At 42.3% G+C, this 19718-nt stretch overlaps 2 protein-coding genes across 2 annotated transcripts; one reads left to right on the top strand and one right to left on the bottom strand.

Moving 5' to 3' along the window:
• Positions 1-442: 442 nt before the first annotated feature.
• atraid (all-trans retinoic acid-induced differentiation factor) lies at positions 443-2469 on the bottom strand. The gene is made up of 7 exons (XM_029141519.3): positions 2314-2469; positions 1982-2115; positions 1788-1856; positions 1512-1583; positions 1294-1415; positions 1096-1196; positions 443-972 (listed from the first exon to the last, which is right to left on the bottom strand). The coding sequence occupies exons 1-7, from the start codon at positions 2404-2406 to the stop codon at positions 868-870; spliced, it is 696 nt and encodes a 231-aa protein (XP_028997352.1). The 5' UTR covers positions 2407-2469; the 3' UTR covers positions 443-867.
• Positions 2470-3100: 631 nt separating this feature from the next.
• On the top strand, positions 3101-19403 carry snx17 (sorting nexin 17). The gene is made up of 15 exons (XM_029140858.3): positions 3101-3903; positions 6898-6972; positions 8249-8366; positions 9601-9665; positions 10699-10809; positions 11826-11916; positions 12709-12796; positions 14056-14125; positions 14680-14772; positions 15010-15213; positions 16651-16779; positions 16890-16967; positions 17053-17127; positions 17215-17253; positions 17405-19403. The coding sequence occupies exons 1-15, from the start codon at positions 3844-3846 to the stop codon at positions 17522-17524; spliced, it is 1416 nt and encodes a 471-aa protein (XP_028996691.1). The 5' UTR covers positions 3101-3843; the 3' UTR covers positions 17525-19403.
• The last annotated feature ends 315 nt before the right edge of the window (positions 19404-19718 follow it).

Here is a 19718-nt window from a genome sequence, read left to right as displayed (position 1 = left end):
AATAAGGAAGATATAAAACTAGTCGGGCTCAGAAACGTCACAATACTTGTGCTCTCATTTTCCTCCGTCTTTTACTATATTCATTGTATTGTTTTTCAGTTGTGGCTTTCACTGTGTGAGAACATTAACAGCTTACTGTCTCTGGCCTTGAATTTGTTGAACATGCAGTAACTAGGGCTATCCTTCATTCACAGTAACTATGATCCAAACACATGTAAGCTTTCAAGGCCGCAGTACTATTTTTCAGTCTTTATTAGAACCCAGCCCCTCGCTGAAGAGAAATTAAAGACCAACAGGAAGACATTTTCTAACTCACACGAGACTGATAAACAGCACAAAGACACAGTTTCATCTGCTTCTAGACACACGGTTGTGTTACGTCTAATAAAAAGCACTTCAGGCATAACTCAGCTAAATGTAAAATGTTGATGGTACACATAACTCTTATCAAATGCAGCTTGTTTATTTTAAATAACACATGTTCAACATGCAATAAACAATTTACAATTAGTTCCCTCAACTATGATTAAGGGGGTATAGTTTGTGTAAACTTGTTCAGCCATTGTTAACTAATATTTTAATGAGCAACATTCAGACTCTTGTAAAATAACCTCTTCATTAACATCTTGTATCAGTTAATGTTTAAAAATGTATGCATAAATACTGGTCAGACTTGGGTAGGTAAAAAAAAAATCATTAAAACTAAACAGCTGTGCAATAAACAGTTATACAGTGGTAAAAACAAGTTAAATGTCACAACAGCTTCAAGAAGAGCTAAAAAAAACCACTAAATGTAAAAGCAGAAGCCTTGGGGTCAGCATTTTGCTTCTTAACAGTCCGTTTCAGTCCCACAGCCGCATTTCAGCTTCAGAGGGACTTGGCCTTACGCCTCTGGGTGACCCACAGCAGGAAAGAGATCACAACTGTGGATGCTCCAAGGGGCCCAAACACCTGAAGGGCAGGAAACTCTCCCTATTGACAAATTTAACAGACACAAGTAAAAAAAAACTATCTAAAGGATTTTACTGCACCAGCGTTAAAGAGGAAATACATAGTAACTCAAATGAATGGGGTAAAGCTGTCTGCTGAACTGACCTTTCTAAGACACTTGTATCCATGATAATAGTCTGCACAGCTGCACTCGAAGAAGCCAGGGCCGTAGGGGGCACACAGAGAGTTCTCTGGACAGTTGGTGGCTGTGGATAGTTATTATGTGGTACATATTTATTTTTATCTGAGCATCTTTGCTGTTTTACATTTTCCGTGTCACGAAATGATTAGATGAGAACTTACACAGCTGTCCAGTCTGGTTACATATATTTTTCTGGCCTTGACAAACCCGATTTCCATCTTTGACTGACACTTTATCCCAAGATGTGTTGCCTCCTGGACAAACTATATCTTCAGGCAAAATCCTAAAGAGGCACAGTTTGAATTACAAAAAAATGACTAATTTATTGGTTTCACTAGGACAATTCGTTATTGTGTTGACTTAATAGAAGGTTACTTGCATGTAAATCAAGTCAATAAATCCTTGAAAAGTTGTGTCACTGATGTTAACGATTGGATTGTGTGAGAGGTCTCTGCAAAATAAAGGTTTACATAGAAAATGAATCATAAAAGGAATAATCAGAAACAAGACAGGCCCGTTTGAACATTGATTAAAACTATGATAAGCTAATTTCTAATTTTTCTTGTGCCTGCGGCAAGAGATCAGTGAACTTTTTGCTACATACTATAACATGAATGGCGTAAAACCATCATGAGACAGTGTTCACCGTACATACATTATTACTGCAGTTGATGCACCCTGGAGATCCTCGACATGCACAAGAGAACAGTTGGATAGATCCAACCTGAAACATGTTGAGAGAATGATACAATCACATATAAAACTATTAATTGCATGTTTCCACATTTGCTTAAGCACACATTTAATCTCGGTTTTCCGATAGACGTGAAAGCAGCATTTAGCTCCTACCCGATGATGTGTTCAGGATCAGTTGTGTTGTAATTGCTCAAACAGCAGCGCCCGTCTATCGTTCCAGCCGATTTAAAACAAAAATGTCCCACTTCTGTGGCATTTGGGACCGTACCGCTGCATAATCTACATATCTGTTATTACAAATTATTAACAAGGAAAATATAGTTGAAAACAATAATATTACCACATCGTATCATGGAGGCAACCAACGTTTTGGATACTGTACGTCCACCAAAACACTGTGTTTATTAAAGGTTTGTCCTCATGCAGTGTCAAATATTTACTAATGTAAATGCTAAACCTGTTATCTTCGTAAATCGCCATCTTACCTGCAGCTTATTCACTTGGCAGCTCGCGTAAAAACATAAATTAAAAATAAAAACAAACACTTCAAGCTTTCGCTGGCTGCACCCAGCTTTCATTTTTCATCGACTGAGGTCATGTGATCACGTAGCGGACATGTGACAGGAAGCTGTCACAACCCCTAAAAAAAATCCTGCTAATTCTGCGCTGCAATTACGCATCCGCTAATTTTACAAAGCTCGAATGTAATGGGTTTTCTTATAACGACAAAGTGATATAATAATATACAAAGAAATTATTATTTTTGCTCAAAATGAAATAATATGTTAAAAATTACGATTTGGCAGCCAAAAGCTTTTTTGGTTTATTTAACGTTATAATGCAAATACAAATAATCAAAATCCCTAATGAAACCTTCTTTTAATTCCCACCATTTACGTTTAAATTTAAACATATTTAGCATAATAGTAAAAAGAAGTTACCATAAATTCTAAACTATCCTATTTTTTTAATATAGCTAGAATCTAGACGCAGTTTTTTGACCACAATGAATTTTGACTGCGCTTTCACTGTCACTTTGGATTGTACTAAACAAAAGGGGGAGTTTAAGATAATCGATTTTATTATTGATATTATTTTAAACGAAACTGTAGAAAATTGCGTTTAAATAATTTTGCGAACTATATTATACGAGTGAGTATTATTTAAAAAGCATTTGACTAATACAATAAAGTTGTTGTCCTTTCTATAAGTTGTAAAAATGTGTACACCCCCGCTGAGATGGTTTGCTCCAGCAGGATCATTGCGATGCCTCTAGATGGGCCACTAGACGCGGTGACCACAGGATGCCTCGGCGGGGGTGATACGTTCACGGTTTTGCGCGGCTTCCTTCTTATTTTATCTGAAACGTACGCTGCGTCGACGCGCAGGATTTTCACCAGCAGACGGCCGGAGAACACAAAAACAAGCAAAGCCACAACAAGTGCAACAGATCTCTCTTTTATTTCGACCGGAGAATGCGCCTGCGACGCCGTGGGGTTTTGCACGGAGCAACTGCACAAATTATCCCGAAACTTCTCCCGCTCGCGCAAATGAACTGATTCAGCTCCGCGCTACAACCCGCGGCTCCTACAACAAGTGGTCGCCCGTTATCGCCAGTTGGTGAAAGTGCGCGAGGGTGAGGAGGGAGGGGGGGGTGAAAAACGGGTCATTTAACGGCAACGTACGTGGGGTAATTAGTTCACATTTGCAACATGGCTGCTGCGGGGACAGCGGCGAGAAAAGTTTGACGTGGGAGAAGTTTCCTGCGGAATGCTAGCGGCTACGTGAGCTGCTGTGCGGCTAATAGAGCGGTCGGCGGACTCCCCCGGCCTGGCACCGCGCTCCCCGGACTCCGAACCAGTGGATGAGCCGTTCGAGAGCCGCCTCCTCCTCCTCCTCCACCGACAGTCACCGCAGTGGACTTCGTGGGGGGAACCGGCGTCTTCTCCGTCGCAACGCCGTGCTGGCGTTGACGGACCCCGTCGCTTGGCTGCAGGCGGTGCTCCGGCGCTAAGATGCATTTCTCCATCCCCGAGACGGAGGTTCGCTCGGGGGAGAACGGATCCACCTATGTGGTGAGCGCCGTAATGAGTGTGTTCGCCTGCGTGAAGCGCTGCCGTCAGCAGGTCGGGCTAACGTCGATGCAGCATGAGTTTTTATTTACTGTTGATCCGTGACGGGAAATAAGTGCTTAATGCTAAATGATCAGATCACGGTGGGGGGGGGGCAGTGAAGCTGCGTTTGACCTCTACCGAGTCTATGAGGGCATCAGGAGCAAAGAAACCCATTGCATTCCCGGTGATTCATCATTTATTTGACATTGGACTTCACCCACTACATCCAGAATGTTTTCTATCCCTTTGCTGTGTCTTGACTTGGCACTTGTTGTCAGGTGCTGTCACAGCCATGGGGGGAAACGTCAGGGCGGCCACCTGAGGCACAACAGAGCCCTTGTTGCTTTTTAGAGGTTTGAGTCAACACTTGAGCTCCCTCTGGGATTTGCCGCCACCATACTGCACCGCTCCTGCAGGAAAAACGCAGCCAGCGCTGCTGGGATTTGAAGCGCCTCCATAGAAGTTTGAGGCATTGCTATGAAATATAACAGCTCTGGTAGATGGTTGTTTATTTTTGTAACTTAATTCAGCGTCTTGTTGCATTTCTGCATTGTTTTGGGCCCCGTTGTGTTGTTGCAGCATCCTCGCGTCCCAGCGCCTTCGCGCTTTTCAAACCGTGAACCCCGGTGACAGGCTACATTGTGCTGATGTGTGACAGAGCCAGTGTCAACTTAAAAATACATTTTCCACAATGACTTCATCGACAGCATTGGTGAAAATGTTTTTCTGGTAACGTGCCCGTAAACAAGACTTGTTCATGAACGCAAGTCATAATGTTGCTAGGGAACAGCTTGGGATCACATTTATTTCCTGTTGGGATATAATGTGAACTAAGACACAAATTACCATCTTACTCTGTCTTGGATTTCTCATTAGATGCTTCATATGAGGTTCTAGTTGCTCTCGCATTTGCCAGATGCTTCTCGAATGACATCGGCAACATATGAGTCCCATGTGACATGTCGCTCAGTGCCACACACCTGCAGTTGACTATTTTTCATGTTTTACGTGCTGTAAAGTGGTAAATCCTGGAATAAGCCTGTTAATATTTTATTGTTCCAGCTCCCCGCAGCACAAAGTGTTCAAAATTAACTTTGGACATTAGAGATCATTGACTTTTCAGACACGGGTTGACGTTTATATGCGGGAATGTTTCTGCATACGTGGACCTTTTTGCCCGTGGAAATCGGAACCGTTCTAAATGGAGCATTTCAGGTGTTGTGTCTGGCTTGTTCCTACGTGGCCGCTCGCGGTTTCTGCCTGCGCTGCAGTGGGCACTTCAAAGCGCCGGCTCTTTGCCTCTCAGCTGGCAGTCCTGTGACTGTCATTGTGACCTTCCTGTAACGAGCCCACAGGAAGGGACTTTGCTTGATTATAATGCTGAGTGATGTGCTGTGCACGGTGGATCCAATGGGACCAGAGTCTGCCGAGTTTGCACAGGGTTTTTTAAAATAACAAGGGCTGTCGTTAACAAAAAAAAGGGTTATTCCAATGCAAGCACATCATCATAGCTCACACTTCCTGTGTTCTTGTGGACTCGCTATAAGTTCCTCTTTGTTCAGAAAGTATTTGCAGTGGTACATAGTGGTTGTGGGTGTTATAAAAACATAGAGACTTTAGTGCTACTGCGTGTTATTGCAAGTCCTGTTCTGGCCGAGGAGCAGGTTAGAACTTGGGTGTAAATAAGGTCGTGTGCTTTTGTTTTGCAATTACGAGCATCGTATCATTCAAATATTTTCGAGAGCATTCTTTAAAAATGAGGAAAAAAGGAGCGGTCTTACTTGACTAAAGCTCTCCATGATAATGTCAAGTTGATAATCGTTGAGCTATTCAGTGTGGGTGTTGTTATGGATGGCTCCTATAACCATTAAAACACCAACGCAACGAGAGACCGAAGAGAATATCCCACTTTGTTTAACTACAGTAATGTAGAGGCTGCTGTTGTGAAATATGTCAGTAAATTAAAAGGTTAAAATGCCTCTCAGTAAATCTCAGATCATAGGTGGACAGAATAGTTTAGTGTTGTTTGTAATACACCCTATATATTTTAAATTGACTTCTACCAAATGGTTCCTGCAGTCAGAATTTCAAATACATATTGATCTAATACTGCAGAGGGCAGACGGCTCTTTAGGGCTCCAGTGTTAAAGGACAGACTTGTTGAACCCTCTTGTCCCTCAGTTGAACTCCCTGAACTGACAGAAAGTAAGTTCTATGTTTTTGACCTTATCACACTGGGGCCAGTACCATTCTGCATACTCACTCTTCCTTCCTGCTGGGAAACTTCCCTCTAGATGTTTCGCTTTTCACTGTGTTCTGATTGGTTGGTGACGTATAACTGAAATTGTTGACTTAGTACCACCTACTAAATGGCGAACCTGAACTGTGTTCAGGTCAACTTAAACCATTCACAGTTCTCCTCATCAATGCGAACTAAAGAATTTCTGTTATTCACATGGTTTATTTTGCTTCCCAGAATGTAGCCAGACGTCTGACATTACAACTAGATTTACTTTTCAGTCTGGCTCCAGACGTGGCTGCAAGCTGATATTTGGTTTGCTGGTTCCAAATGGTGGTTTCACAGAGGACTGCCCACTGATAACTCCTGTCAAAACAAACAAGTGGTCTCTCAGAGGAAGAATTAGCAATGCCCTCCGTGACTTATGCATGTGTTTATTTTGCTTTCTGCTGCATAATGCAAGAAGCTGCTGTTCTGACTGGACAACGTCCAGCAGCGTCTGTTTTTGTCTTTGGAAGACAGTGGGGTTTGATTTTATATTACACACAGACTCTGAGCTAAAACCCAGGGAAAGGTTTGATCAAGGCAGGAAAAGTTATTACCTCCTTGTCTTTTATTGATTATAGCGATATTTCTTCACACAATGCATGTGATGCTATTTTACGCGTGTTGTCATTTCTTTCCTAACTTCTGAATCTGCTCTTTTCTGCCTGCAGGCCTACAACATCCATGTCAATGGGGTGCTACACTGTCGGGTACGCTACAGCCAACTTCTAAGCCTCCATGAGCAGGTAAGGCCTCAACCACCTGCATGTGCGGCGCACTGTCCCATTTTAACTGCCACCACGTCCATCTGGAATGACCTTTCCTTTGCCTTTGTGCTGTATGGCTAATATGCCAGCCTCCCACAATGTTGAATCACAACCATGAGGCAGAATTGTGAAGTATGTCGGCGGGGGTGGGTGCTGTGGAAAGAATGCTGTTGGCCTTTCTTTTGCTTCACCTGCTGGGAAAAGGAACTTTATCTGAAAAGGAAATGTTGAAACCGTTTTAAGTCCCTCAGATATTTATTTTTAGGCAATCCCTGTGTTTGCATCTTCTTGTTTTCCTCTAGTGCAGTGGTTGGAAATAGATTTAAATTGCTTGTTGTTTCAGTTGTTAGATATCTGGTGATTACCTGTGAGCTCTTGTGCTATAAAAACATACCCCACAGTTATGCACATGTGCCCAGTTCTGTTTTCACAGGTTAATAAATAAGCAAACAACAGGCAAACTTTGCCATCCTTGAGCCTGTGTTATCCAGTCTGACAGTTGCTGTTGCCTGGCAACAGCCTGTGGCAAAGATGCGCTCAGATCTTCGAGCATCAACCTGAGGAGCTTCCTGCAGTGTAGGCATGACCCCAAAACACAGGTGGTTGCACACTCTTTACTCTGCGACTACAAAGAGTTTATGGTAGCAACCACTTGTGTTTGTACTGTATGAGCTAAGGTATATTTGAGAAATAGAAAGTGTATCTGTCCTGTGCTCAGTGTTGGTCTCATTGCTGATTGTACGTCTTAATGTACTTAAGATAGAAATGTGCACCATGTGGAAAATCACCTTTTGACATGTTGCCTATATTAATATGTGCCTGTGATCTACGGATTTGTTCGGAACGAGTCAGAATTGATACATAAGTGTAGATTTAAGATGGCTTAAGTTTTAGATGTTCAAGGTTCGAAGCTACAGGCTTTCTAATGATAAATGGAAGAAATGAGTCAAGAAGCTGGAAGACAGCGGTTCCAGATGTGTGTGTGTGTGTGTGTCTCTCTCCTTTTTTCTTTCACTCTCTCTCTCTCTCTCTGTTATGCATGGAAACTCTACCAGCTAGTACTGAAACACGGTTTAAAATAAACTTTCATTCATTTTGAATTGTGAATGTACAGTACCACTCAGAAAAATGAACCCGCACCACTTGACCCTATATTCATATGTTTTGTATGTATGTTCGCACACATGTTGTAGCCATCTGGCTAAAGCTGCATCTTTTTATGGACAGTCTCTCAAAATGTGCTTTGCACCAACAGATAAAGAAGGAATATGGCAGCAATGTGGTGCCTGCGTTCCCTCCAAAGAAAATCTTCACTCTGACTCCTGCGGAGGTCGAACAGAGACGGGAACAGCTGGAGAAGTACATGCAGGCTGGTAAGTTATTCATACCGAATGGACTTTTTACAGATGGCCTGTGCTGCGTTTCACTTCATTTGTGAATTTAAACTCCAGCTTCTCTGTCGGGTGGCTCCAGAATAGGCACTTGTTCCCTTCATGACACACAAGTGTAGACCTTCCACTGATGGCCAGAGCTGATGATTTGAGCTGGGCCACTCAGCCAAAGCCTCAGTACTAATGCTGACACACCTGATGGAAAAAATCACTACTAAGGATTCTAGACCCCACTGGCTTTTTAAATGTTTATGGGTTTAGATTCTGATGAAGATGTTCTTCAGGAGGGACACTTGTTGTTGTTGCAGACAAAACACATGTGGGCACATTGCCCATATTTTGTGAGCAGGTTGGAGGTGGACTTACTGCAGATGAAAATGAATAAGTGGAAACAGCAGTAATGCAGAGGGTTTGTTTTAATCCTCTCAAGCACTGGCAGTTTGAGCAGAACAAGGAAGCGTTGTTTCAGTGTGTATTTGCTCATAGTCTGGGAGCACGCACGCACCCACGCGCACACACACACACACGGTGTTCTTGGCTACAAGTTCACTCGGTTACATCATGGCTTTTTACATGGTTATGGAAACTGAACTACCACAAACACATCTGCTGTGACGCAGATGGCTTGTAGCTCTTTTACATTTTATCAAAGGGTTTTGACCAATATATAAAGAGGATGTTGGTGTAGCAGCTCTCACTTGTAGATAATTAAATCAGTGCATTGCACAGGGGCCAAGAGGAAGTAAAAGACAATTAGTGTAAATTATTAACCCCTTTTATTAAATCAGGTGATCATAGTTTGATTTTATGTCTTAACATTAGATGTTTTTAAACTTCATAAATGACACAAAAATAGTTGGTTTGTTCATGAGCTAATCATTAGATTTTAGTTGATCTTTACAGGAATCCATTATGTTAACACGGGTTTGTAATAATTTACCGGTAGTTGTATGTTGGCTCACAAGTTGGATATCTTACTGACTCAGCTACTGTGACACTTGTTTGGAAGGTCAAACCCATTTCCTAGAACAAAATCAAAGTGTAAGATAAGAGAAAATGTTTACTTAACCTCTATTAAAGATCCTTAACTGATGCTAAGTTATCAATTCAAACCCAAACATATCTTGTCTCGTCTTCTGCTGCTCCACTGTGAAATAACTAATCTAATTCTGTTGCAGGTTTAATTTTTTTTTTCTCCTCTGTTCTTGTTTCACAGTCCGTCAGGATCCGTTGCTTGGAGGCAGCGAGCTGTTCAACAGTTTCTTAAGGAAATCTCAGCAGGTTGGTGGTGGTGGTGTTTTTTCCTACCTGCGTGTGTGTGTGTGTGTGTGTGACTGTTTCCTGTTAGCCAACCGGCCTGTGAGTGGGCAGACTGCTCAGTGAACCCGGCTGCCTAGTAATTACTTTTGCCGTTGAGGTAGAGTAAGTGAGTTCTGTGGGACTGAGCATACATTTACCTTGGGCTGTGTCACCTTTAGTGCTGGGTTTACATGGAAAATATGTGTGAATATATATTCTGTAAGAAAGAAACTTACAGGGAGGAGATTGTGCCTCAGACAACAACAAAGCAATTGGGTCCGTGAAAAAATTCTATTATAACTAGGAAACTTGACCCACTTGTGAATGATGTATATAATTTGTGCTCTTCCTGCTGCACTAAAAAGCAAGTGTGTTCTTAAGTGATGTGGACAATGCTGTAATAACAGTGTGGCTATGACTTATTCTGACCAAGTGGCAGGGTTGATTCGTCATCATTCAAGCTGTGACTTGCGTCGCCAGGAGGCTTTATGGATAGATTCATCGGCCTGTAGTCACGCCACCAGTCCTGCTTCACCACCTCGGTCTTTCTCATTGATTTGCGCCTGTGTTTGGCTCTTTCCCGTTTCCCCGTCGCTTTATGTACTGCAGAGACGGCAGCTGTAGAGTGGAAGATGAAATGCCTCTCGGCGGAGTCATTTCATCTGCACCGGTAGTTCAGGGAGGGACATGGGACACTGCTGAGACAGCAGTGAGTAAGCGGGAGGTGGCAAAAGATTGCTCTGAGATTTCCTGTTCCTTATCAGTTCAGATGATATTGGAAGGAGCTTTGAAACAAGTTCATGATAGTGTAGTATTATTCTATTTTATAATTTTATAGTAAGTTTATATTCGACGTTTGCACTTGCCCGATGGAATTCAAAATAAATTGAGTTGTATACTTTGCTGTGCTGTTTTTATCTCCAGTGGAATTTTCCCCTTGACTTTGACCGGCCCTTGCTTTTGTTGTTGATCAGTGACACTGAAAATAATTGTTTGTTTTGTTGCCTTCCCACAGGAGACACAGCAGATTCCCATAGAAGAAGTCGTTCTAGACATCTGCCTGTCCAACGGTCAGAAGGTTACGGTGAACATTCTGACCTCGGATCAGACGGAGGATGTCCTTGATGTAAGTGGTGGAGTGTTCTGTGTCAAACAGCATAAACACACAGTGTTTGTGGGCTTGTAACTCAGTCTGATAAAGAAATATATAAAGATAGTGTTATTATTATTTAATGTTCATGTAGGACAGCATGTGTTTATCTTTATTTTACAGATAATTAAGTGGTTTAGTGCTGATTAGTTCCTCTAAAGGACAGAGGTCTGGATCAGACTGACATCATCTCAGTACTGTATGTTATCAACTCCCTCTGCTTGTTTAACCAGAGGCATTTGTTGTTTAACAGTGACACCTGGGATTTCCTTCAGACACGCGCTGTTGCGGCAGGGTCTCCTGTAAGCTCAGCAGACCGTACGCCTCATAAATCATGTGAATATTTGTACAGTCGGCCAAAGGCAGTGCTTGTCGGAGTCAGTAGACAGTATAGGTAATAAAAACATCCAAAATCTAAAGGACATGTTTAGCTTTAATAGGTAGATAATTTACCTCTGACCATTATTAGCCATAAAAAAAACTATTCTTTCACTGGTGTGTCATCATGATGTCCTTTGTCACCGTTGGCTGTGAATCAGACTTAAAATGCTCTCATTAATTTTTAACCACAAGTCAGTGAGAGGGTGTGTGTGTGTGTGTGTGTGTGTTTCAGTCGTTGCAGCGAGTTCTGGTTGAAGAACGTAACAATGTGAAATCCAAGCCAAAGTTGAAAAGCACACTATGTTCACACCATAAATAGATTTTTATATCATTTGCCACAGATGAAGTCATGCTGGGGAAGATGGTGATTAGAAGCCAAAAAAAGTCACTGTTGTTGTAAAATGTAAAAAGTCTTCAGATAGATATGGAATAGGACTGTGGTGTAAGCTTAGTTTTATTGATCTTATGCCGATTTCTGTTTTCAGTCATGTCTTTCTCCCCACTCTTATCTTTTGATCTCTTATCTTTTTGAAACACGCATTAAAGAATAAATGAACTGTTTCTTTTTGAGAAAATGAACTCTCTCCCTCTCTCTCCTTATCTTTCTATAGGCCGTTGCAACAAAGCTTGACCTTCCCGATGACCTCGTTGGTTATTTTAGTCTCTTCCTTGTCCGTGAGGGTGCAGACGGAGGTTTGACATGTGAGTTTCAACATTAATTTCCTCCCAGCAAGTGAATGCAAAGATTGACAAAGTATCTGATCTCTTGTTTTACACAGTTATGTTTAATCGCTAAGCAAACTGTTAATTAATGGTTATTTTAAAGGTTATATAGAGAACGTGGCAAACAGCTGTGTTAGTAGCTACTCAAGGATCTTTTCCCCATTAGGAATCACTGTCAAGTCAATAAATAATGTATTAGTGCTCATAAAGCTGTTTGTGTGAATGAATAAAAGTGGAAAAATATTTTCACTCCCCTTTTTGTTTATAAAAGAAACCACAGTATCAGACGTAAAATCGCTTCCCAGCCCAAAATGTGTCAGTTTTCCATTCCCTTTCTTCCATCACAGCCCTGTAGTCCCAGAGGCTCCATCCTCATGTCTTTCACCTGCCAAACACTCCCCCAGTTACTCATGCCAAATCCATTTCAGGCTGAAAATGGTTCCAAGTGACCATGGAAGAATCTGTAAATATTGCTGGAATGTTGTATATTTCTGGCACCGAATAAATCTGAGTGTCTGATTGGTATGAAAGAGAGCAGCCATGTGTATGACTCAACCTTTAACTACTACAATGACTCTGGTGTAGCAGGCTCTGAAAGTGGGAGTATTGACATGATTAGAGGAATTGGATCACTGACAGGTGGTCTGTGTGTTAATCATGAGGCCTAGACACAGACATTCTCGTTGTCAGCCGTGATCTTGTCAATATCTGAGACTTTAGCTGCACATCTACAATCTACCTTTTTATTCATTTCCTCTCTCTTTCTCTCAGTGGTGCGGAAGCTGCAGGACTTTGAACTGCCTTATGTGTCCATTAACAGCTTGCGGAACTCTGAATATCACATACTTCTACGAAAAAGGTACCAAGCACCTGCTCACATCCTGCTTTTGGGTTTGTTACAGTCTTGCTCAACATCCATTGTGTTTATCTCTGTATTCATGCATCTTTATTTATATTATGAAAAGGGGTCTGATATACTGTATAGGTTAGTTAAGCTATAGATACATAAATCTTTGTGAAGCGTACAAATAAGATTAATGCTGCAATAACTACAAAATACTCAAAGATTGGGCTCAAGTACAAGTTCTAATTTCAAACAAATGTTGGAGCAGGGCAGAGAAACCAGCACTCTAGCTCACTGTTTGAACTGGGAACTGCATCAGTCTAGTATGTATGTGGAAAAGTTTAGTAAAGAGAAATGGACACAAACCCTGATAACGTTGCCTTAAGTCATGTAACTTCAGTAGGCGCCATCGTGATTGCAAAAAAAGGATCAAAAGCAGAAGTGAATTGACCCCTCCTTAAGACAGGCTTCATTAAAAACAACCACATCTTTCACAATACTGTCACTTAGTGAGATGTATAATGTGTTAAGTAGTGTTTGTGTTGTTTTCTGTCTTTTTTGTTTTACTTAGTTTAAACCTTTGGTTCACTTTCTTGTAATGATAAGCTGCCTTTATGCTGTGAGTGATCAGGGTCTTGATTTTAGCCTCGCATTCCTTTCATCCTTGCACCTGCAACAGATTTTGTATGAGGCTTTCATCGAAGTGTCTCTCGTTTTATTGCCAGAATTGAATGAACCACCTAAGTTCCACTTTCAAAGCTACAGTATTTTTGCCTTTTGTTCTAGTGTCTGTGATTTATGGTTAGTTTTTCTTTTGTGGAGTGGAGCAGAGTTATGCCAGACAAATAAAACTTCTTGCCAGGGCCACACAAACAAATTCCACACAAAACAACACTAATGCTTCTTTTCTTTTTGGGCCTTAAGTGCTAACTTCCTCATGGATCTGTTTGTCACCCTGCCTTCTGCTGACTGAGGTACACAGGATGTTTCCTTTCCAACTGCCTGAAGAAAGGTTCTCCTGACCTAGTTTCGCTGTGTGGAGACAAAACAGACCCCCAGTGTACGAGATCCAGAGGAAGATCGGGTCAAAATAATCCAACGGGCTCTTAGAGTGTTCTACACACAGAGCAGACGAACAACACCAGATGTTACACTCATCCAAAGACTTGAATGCAAATGTTTAACACATTTTTCTTTAATGCTAAAACTTGCACCTGATTTATTCTTTATACATTTTCATTCAAATGACAAACTTTGCATTTCTTTTCCTGCAGTTACTGGGACATGGCTTACGATAGTGACGTGATGGAAAACCGGGTTGGCCTAAATTTGCTATATGCCCAGGTAAGAGCCATCATTTATGAAGTCATCCAACATTAGTTTTCAGTACGGAAAATGTAAATCAGACATGATTGGTTTTGTTTGTGGGCTTCTGTTGTTTTGAAGCCAGCATGAAATGAGCCCTGTTTGATTGTTGAGTTTCTCTCCTGTATCCCCCTGGGTTCATCTATAATCTGATAGCAGCCTCAGCCTCGCTTGACTCTGCAGCACCTTGAATTTTGTTCCTCTTTCATCCTATTACAGCGGATTTCCCTCACTGCAACGACTGTGATCTGTTGTATTAAGCAGTTTTGAAGCAGCTAGTTTGATTAGAATCTGCTGAGTGTTGCCTCTTTGCGTGCACCACAAAGGAAGTTTAAAAAACAAAAAAATAAAAGCAAGTCAAGGAAACATAGTGTTTGCAAGCATGTACTAGTGTGCCTGTTTCTGTTATTATTTGCTGATGTGCACTGTTTACACAAAAGCCCCTTAGGGTGTAATTCCTCCCAGATGCACTGAAACACAAATACCTGCTCTGTGTTGTGCACGAGATGAACTTCATGTTTTTGCTCCACCAGACGGTGTCCGACATCGAGCGAGGCTGGATTCTTGTCAACAAAGACCAGCACAGGCAGCTCAAATCCCTGCAGGAAAAAGGCTCCAAGAAAGAGGTGAGTCCGGGCATCGCTTTGAGATTAGTCTCCTTCATCAAAACGTGACTCGAATGCAACTAACGTTAAGAGACATCTTTGTCGAAAGGTAAACCTGTAGACCAGATCAAACAGCCTCCAGTGCATTCTCTTATACACTTGGCCTACATAAATCCAGTTGAGATTTTAGACCTGGTTTCTCCAGACAGACACATATACATAAGTAAGCAAAAAATAACATTCTTGTTGTCTTTCCAGTTTATTCATCTAGGTCAAACACTCAAATACTATGGCTACATCAAGTTTGACCCGTGCGTCACTGACTTCCCTGAGAAAGGCTGTCAAGTCATCGTCAGCGCCGGCAACAATGAGCTCAACTTCCACGTCAAGTTGCCCAACGAACAGATGAAGGAGGGGAGCTTCAAGGTCACACGCATGAGGTGTTGGCGGGTTACGTCTTCGGTAAGTGGGTTTGCGTGTCGCACAATGTGAGGATGGCGCTCACGGTGATACGTGTCTGTATGTTTCAGCTTTTGAGAAAAGCCGATCCTTGTTGTTCTGATGCTGTAAGCTTAGAAAAGAGCGGTTGTCTGCTTTAAACCAGCAGCTCCTCTGCTTCCAGAGCTGCTTGTTTATAGATGTCCTCTCACCACTGCACAAGAAGCAAGTGATTTTACTCCTGCCGAGCGTTAGTTTTTACTCGGACTGATGAAGACAGATGGTGTGGATGTCAGCAGTCAAATTACCCAAACTCAGCCCACACAAAGCCCAAGGCCTATTTGTTCCCTGGGCTCATGTATAGAGCAACGTCTTTATTTGAAATGCTAAAAGCTTTGTGCGAGGGGAGAATAATGGCATGAAGTCCAGAGACGCAATAAAATAATTAACTATTGCAAGGCTGTATTTATGTAGGGCCTGTGTACTATAATAGGACACATGGCAAGGCGTCAACGTTTAAAATGGGTCTCGGCTCTGATCTGATTAGAGGCTGAGCCCCCACACTGTCCAGCAGGATGAAGAATTCCTCAGCCTCAGAGGTCAAAGTCATTTTAATGAGATGTTTCCTTTTTAAACAATAATTTCAAAACATCTCATTTGTTGCAGCGCCGTAATGCTCCTCCGGAGGCAATTTGGGATTTGGCTCTGAGGAGAGCGTGCACTTAGTTTGTTTGTGTATGTGTCAGCCCATTGATGTGATGTGATGTGTGTGTGTGTGTGTGTGTGTGTGTGTGTGTGTGTGTGTGTGTGTGTGTGTGTGTGTGTGTGTGTGTGTGTGTGTGTGTGTGTGTGTGTGTGTGTGTGTGTGTGTGTGTGTGTGTGTGTGTGTGTGTGTGTGTGTGTGTGTGTGTGTGTGTGTGTGTGTGTGTGTGTGTGTGTGTGTGTGTGTGTGTGTGTGTGTGTGTGTGTGTGTGTGTGTGTGTGTGTGTGTGTGTGATTAGCATGGGAGGTTCAGTAAGTTTTGGTTGCGCAGGAAATAGACTTGGTAAGTGAGGAATGAGGGCTCATCTCCTGGGAGCTCTGTGTGCGAGTGCCGCTTGGCTTCACACATTTCAAAAGGCATTTGATATTCTGGATTTACACAGATTTAGTTTTTTCTTTTGCTCGGGTGTTAATCTTTTAGCATGTGTCTTCTTTAGGGTTTAAAGAAGAGATGCAGGGAAAGAAATTGATTTAGTAGCTTACGCAGCCTTTAGTCATGGACTAGAATAACAAACTTGCAAACTGCAATTTAAACAGAAGACAAATGTAACTTTAAAAAGAGAGAAGGGAAAAAAGCCCAGACTAGCTTAAATCTAAACCATAACAGGTCAACTATAATTAGTTCAACAGATGTGAAGTGTTGTTGTAGTAGTGAAGCAGCAAATTATAATCTTCTAACTGTTCTGTCTGACAATGCAGCAAGTCCCTGTACCCAACGGTACGAGCAATCCCTGCAGCTCAGCCAAGTGTGAGGTGAAGCTGGAGCTGGCCTTCGAGTATCTGATGAGCAAGGACCGTCTGCAGTGGGTCACCATCACGAGTCAACAGGTGAGAGGCTGCAGCCCACGGCAGTGTGTTGATTTTGGACGCCGCATTTGATGAAGTCCATGTACAATAATTCATCTCTCAATTCTTCTCACTTTCAACTCTTATTATAGGCCATTATGATGAGTATCTGCCTTCAGTCTATGGTGGACGAATTAATGGTGAAGAAGTCAGGAGGAAGCATAAAAAAGGTTTGTGTTTGGAAAAGTCCAAGTGCCGACGTCTTTGTGTTTGCAAATGTAAAAACAAGCCGCTACGGTAATTTGTGTGCTCCAGATGCTGCGGAAACGACACAACGGCTCCATCCACCGCTCAGACAGTCAGCAAGCTGTGAAATCTCCCCCTCTACTGGTGAGGACATGAAGCCTGTGCTGTAGGTTTGTCTGCACTTCTATCAGGTACAAGTTGATTTAACTTGATGCGTGCGTTTGGCTGCAGGACTCCCCCGACCCAAACCGTGAAGTCGTCAAGCTCTCCGTGAGTACCGCTCTATTTAGATCCCATTCTTGTGATGTAGTCAGTGCTTACAAAACCATTGTAGATGGATAATGTGTTTCCAGGACGTCTGCCATATTATAACAAACCACAGTCCGTTCGGTGTAATTAAGCCTTTGATTGTTGCTTCTAGACCAAGTTGAGCTCGGTTTCCCTCAGAGGGATCAGCGCCTCCAACTCGGCAAACGACATCAGTGGCAACGATTTCCATGGCAACTATGCCTTCGAGGGAATCGGGGACGATGACTTGTAATCCTCCGGTCCTCTGTTCTTCATTCCAACATCAACAACTGGGACAACAAAAGTGACGAGCTGAACCCAGACGAGCGGATCACATACGCGTCAGACTCTGCAAGGTTGTAGCTGCTTCTGTGAGAAATCGCTGCCTTAAGCTCTTGTTTAATCTTAGATCGCGTCCTTCCTTATCGACTTAATTTGCATTAACATGATCATATTGAACGGAACCTTTGTCTCTGTGTTATTAACTTGTGGCGACATACCTTAAATAGCATGTGAAGCTGCAGATACTCGGACAAGGACGTACGTTATGTCTCACTGTCAGACATTGTTCATTCATATAAAATACTGATTCATTACCAGTATATGCGGGGTTCTATAATGCAGTTAAATCCTTAAAGGTACAAATACACACACACACACACACACACACACACACACACACACTATAAATGACATGAAGAAGAGGCAGTAGGTCCTGAATTTGTCCTCCAGTGGCTGCTTGTCTCTCCAGCCCCAGAGCCAAATGTTTAAACCAGGCACTAGTGACAAAGCAGCAGGACTGGCCATGGATAGACTCACCAGTGAATGTGTCGTACCTGTAGACTGTTGATCAACCGCTCACTCATACAGGCGGCCGGCGTGCGGCTCAGCTATTAAACCAAACTGTCATAGCATCGTGCCGCGCTATACTGTACATGTGCCAAGTCATCGAGGTCCTCGATCTCCAGGTGTGTTTTCGTGCGGCCGTCAGAAACTCTGCAGTCTGAGGCCTTCGCTTTGCATCTCACCTTCTGGGTTACTTCTTGCCGCGCCACACAACACTGGCTCAAGCTCCGCACGGAAGTTGGCGCGAGCCAGCGTTGCCCCCGACTCTTGCAGAACTCGACAGATGGGTCATTCGGCTGAGCTGCTTGCACTTGCTGAACCCATCATTTTGCACAGTATTACAGGTGGAGATGAATGTGCGAGTGAATGCATGAACGGGACTTTAAACATTGTGTGGAATTTTTGTTTTTCCTAAGGGGCTCTTGTAAATCCATCTGATTGCTTCAGCCAATTTTTAAGGTTTCTCATAAATGCCAAATTATAGTTTACTTAAGCATTTTGCACAAAATAAACATAGAAATTATGACAATGTCACTTTTTTATATTATGTACATGCATTTAAGTATTCAGAACTTTTCCTAATACCTTTATCATCATTGCTTATTCTAATCGAATGGATCAAATGTAATCTAAGATGTAAAGAACAAAAGACGTAGACGGACTAACATTTATCATGTTTACATTATGTAGGAGACTTTTAGTTCGATGTGTTTACAGGTTTTGTATCTGATTGTTTGCTTCTTTGGGCTTATGACCGGTCTGTGGGCTACATGTCATCCTGATTTGTTTGTACATTTGTGCCAATCATCTCCGAGGGTTGAGTGGAAGAGGGTGCTTCGTTTTGGGGACCCCGGTTGCTGGAGCGAATAAAGTTCACGGTGAGCATGCAACAAATGAACGTATCCCACTGCTAGTTTCTGAAGCCTGTTCATGAACATCTGTGCCAACTGGGCAACTTCTTTACTTACTGGTGGTGACAACTGTAAAGAGAATGTCTTCACTCTGTGTCCTGTTCTTTCACTGCAGTACTTCTGCGCTGTCTTTGCTCTCATTTTCAGTAGAGTTACAGACACTATGAACTAACATTGTCCAGCAGCAGCACCTGGGTGTTAATAAATATGTAGGTGCCAAACTAAAGTGCATGTTTTCCAGCGTCACTTTCACACAAAATGTCTATTTCTTAAAGACTATTAATTCATTCCACAATTTTTCATATTGATTTGTGTTCAGGTCAGTGATGACCTCTGGTCTATTTTCACCATGCAAAAATAAATATGGAAACAGTTGACCCTGTTTTGTTGCCAGTTAATTCTACTACTGTCCTACTACCATTTCTTTACAGGCACAGCTTTAACCATCTGCAACAAAAATCGAGCGCCTCTCATCCTCCTCTTCAACCCTTTTTCCACTGTTCAAAGTTAATTGAAGCTGTGACACCACCTTAGTCATGTTTGCTTCAGCACAGGCCACAGGGCCATGTCACTATGTCTGTGTACGTGTCTGCTTTTTCAGCAACTTTGGTTTACTGATTGCTTTAGCCACTTTAGCTCATGTAGTTCAGTTCTTTGTTCTAGACTCAAAATGGGATGGTGCTGCGCAAT

The sequence above is a fragment of the Betta splendens genome, chromosome 24, assembly GCF_900634795.4.
Source record: "Betta splendens chromosome 24, fBetSpl5.4, whole genome shotgun sequence".
Taxonomy (NCBI): Eukaryota; Metazoa; Chordata; class Actinopteri; order Anabantiformes; family Osphronemidae; genus Betta; species Betta splendens.
This window is presented reverse-complemented; position numbering and strand designations above follow the sequence as displayed.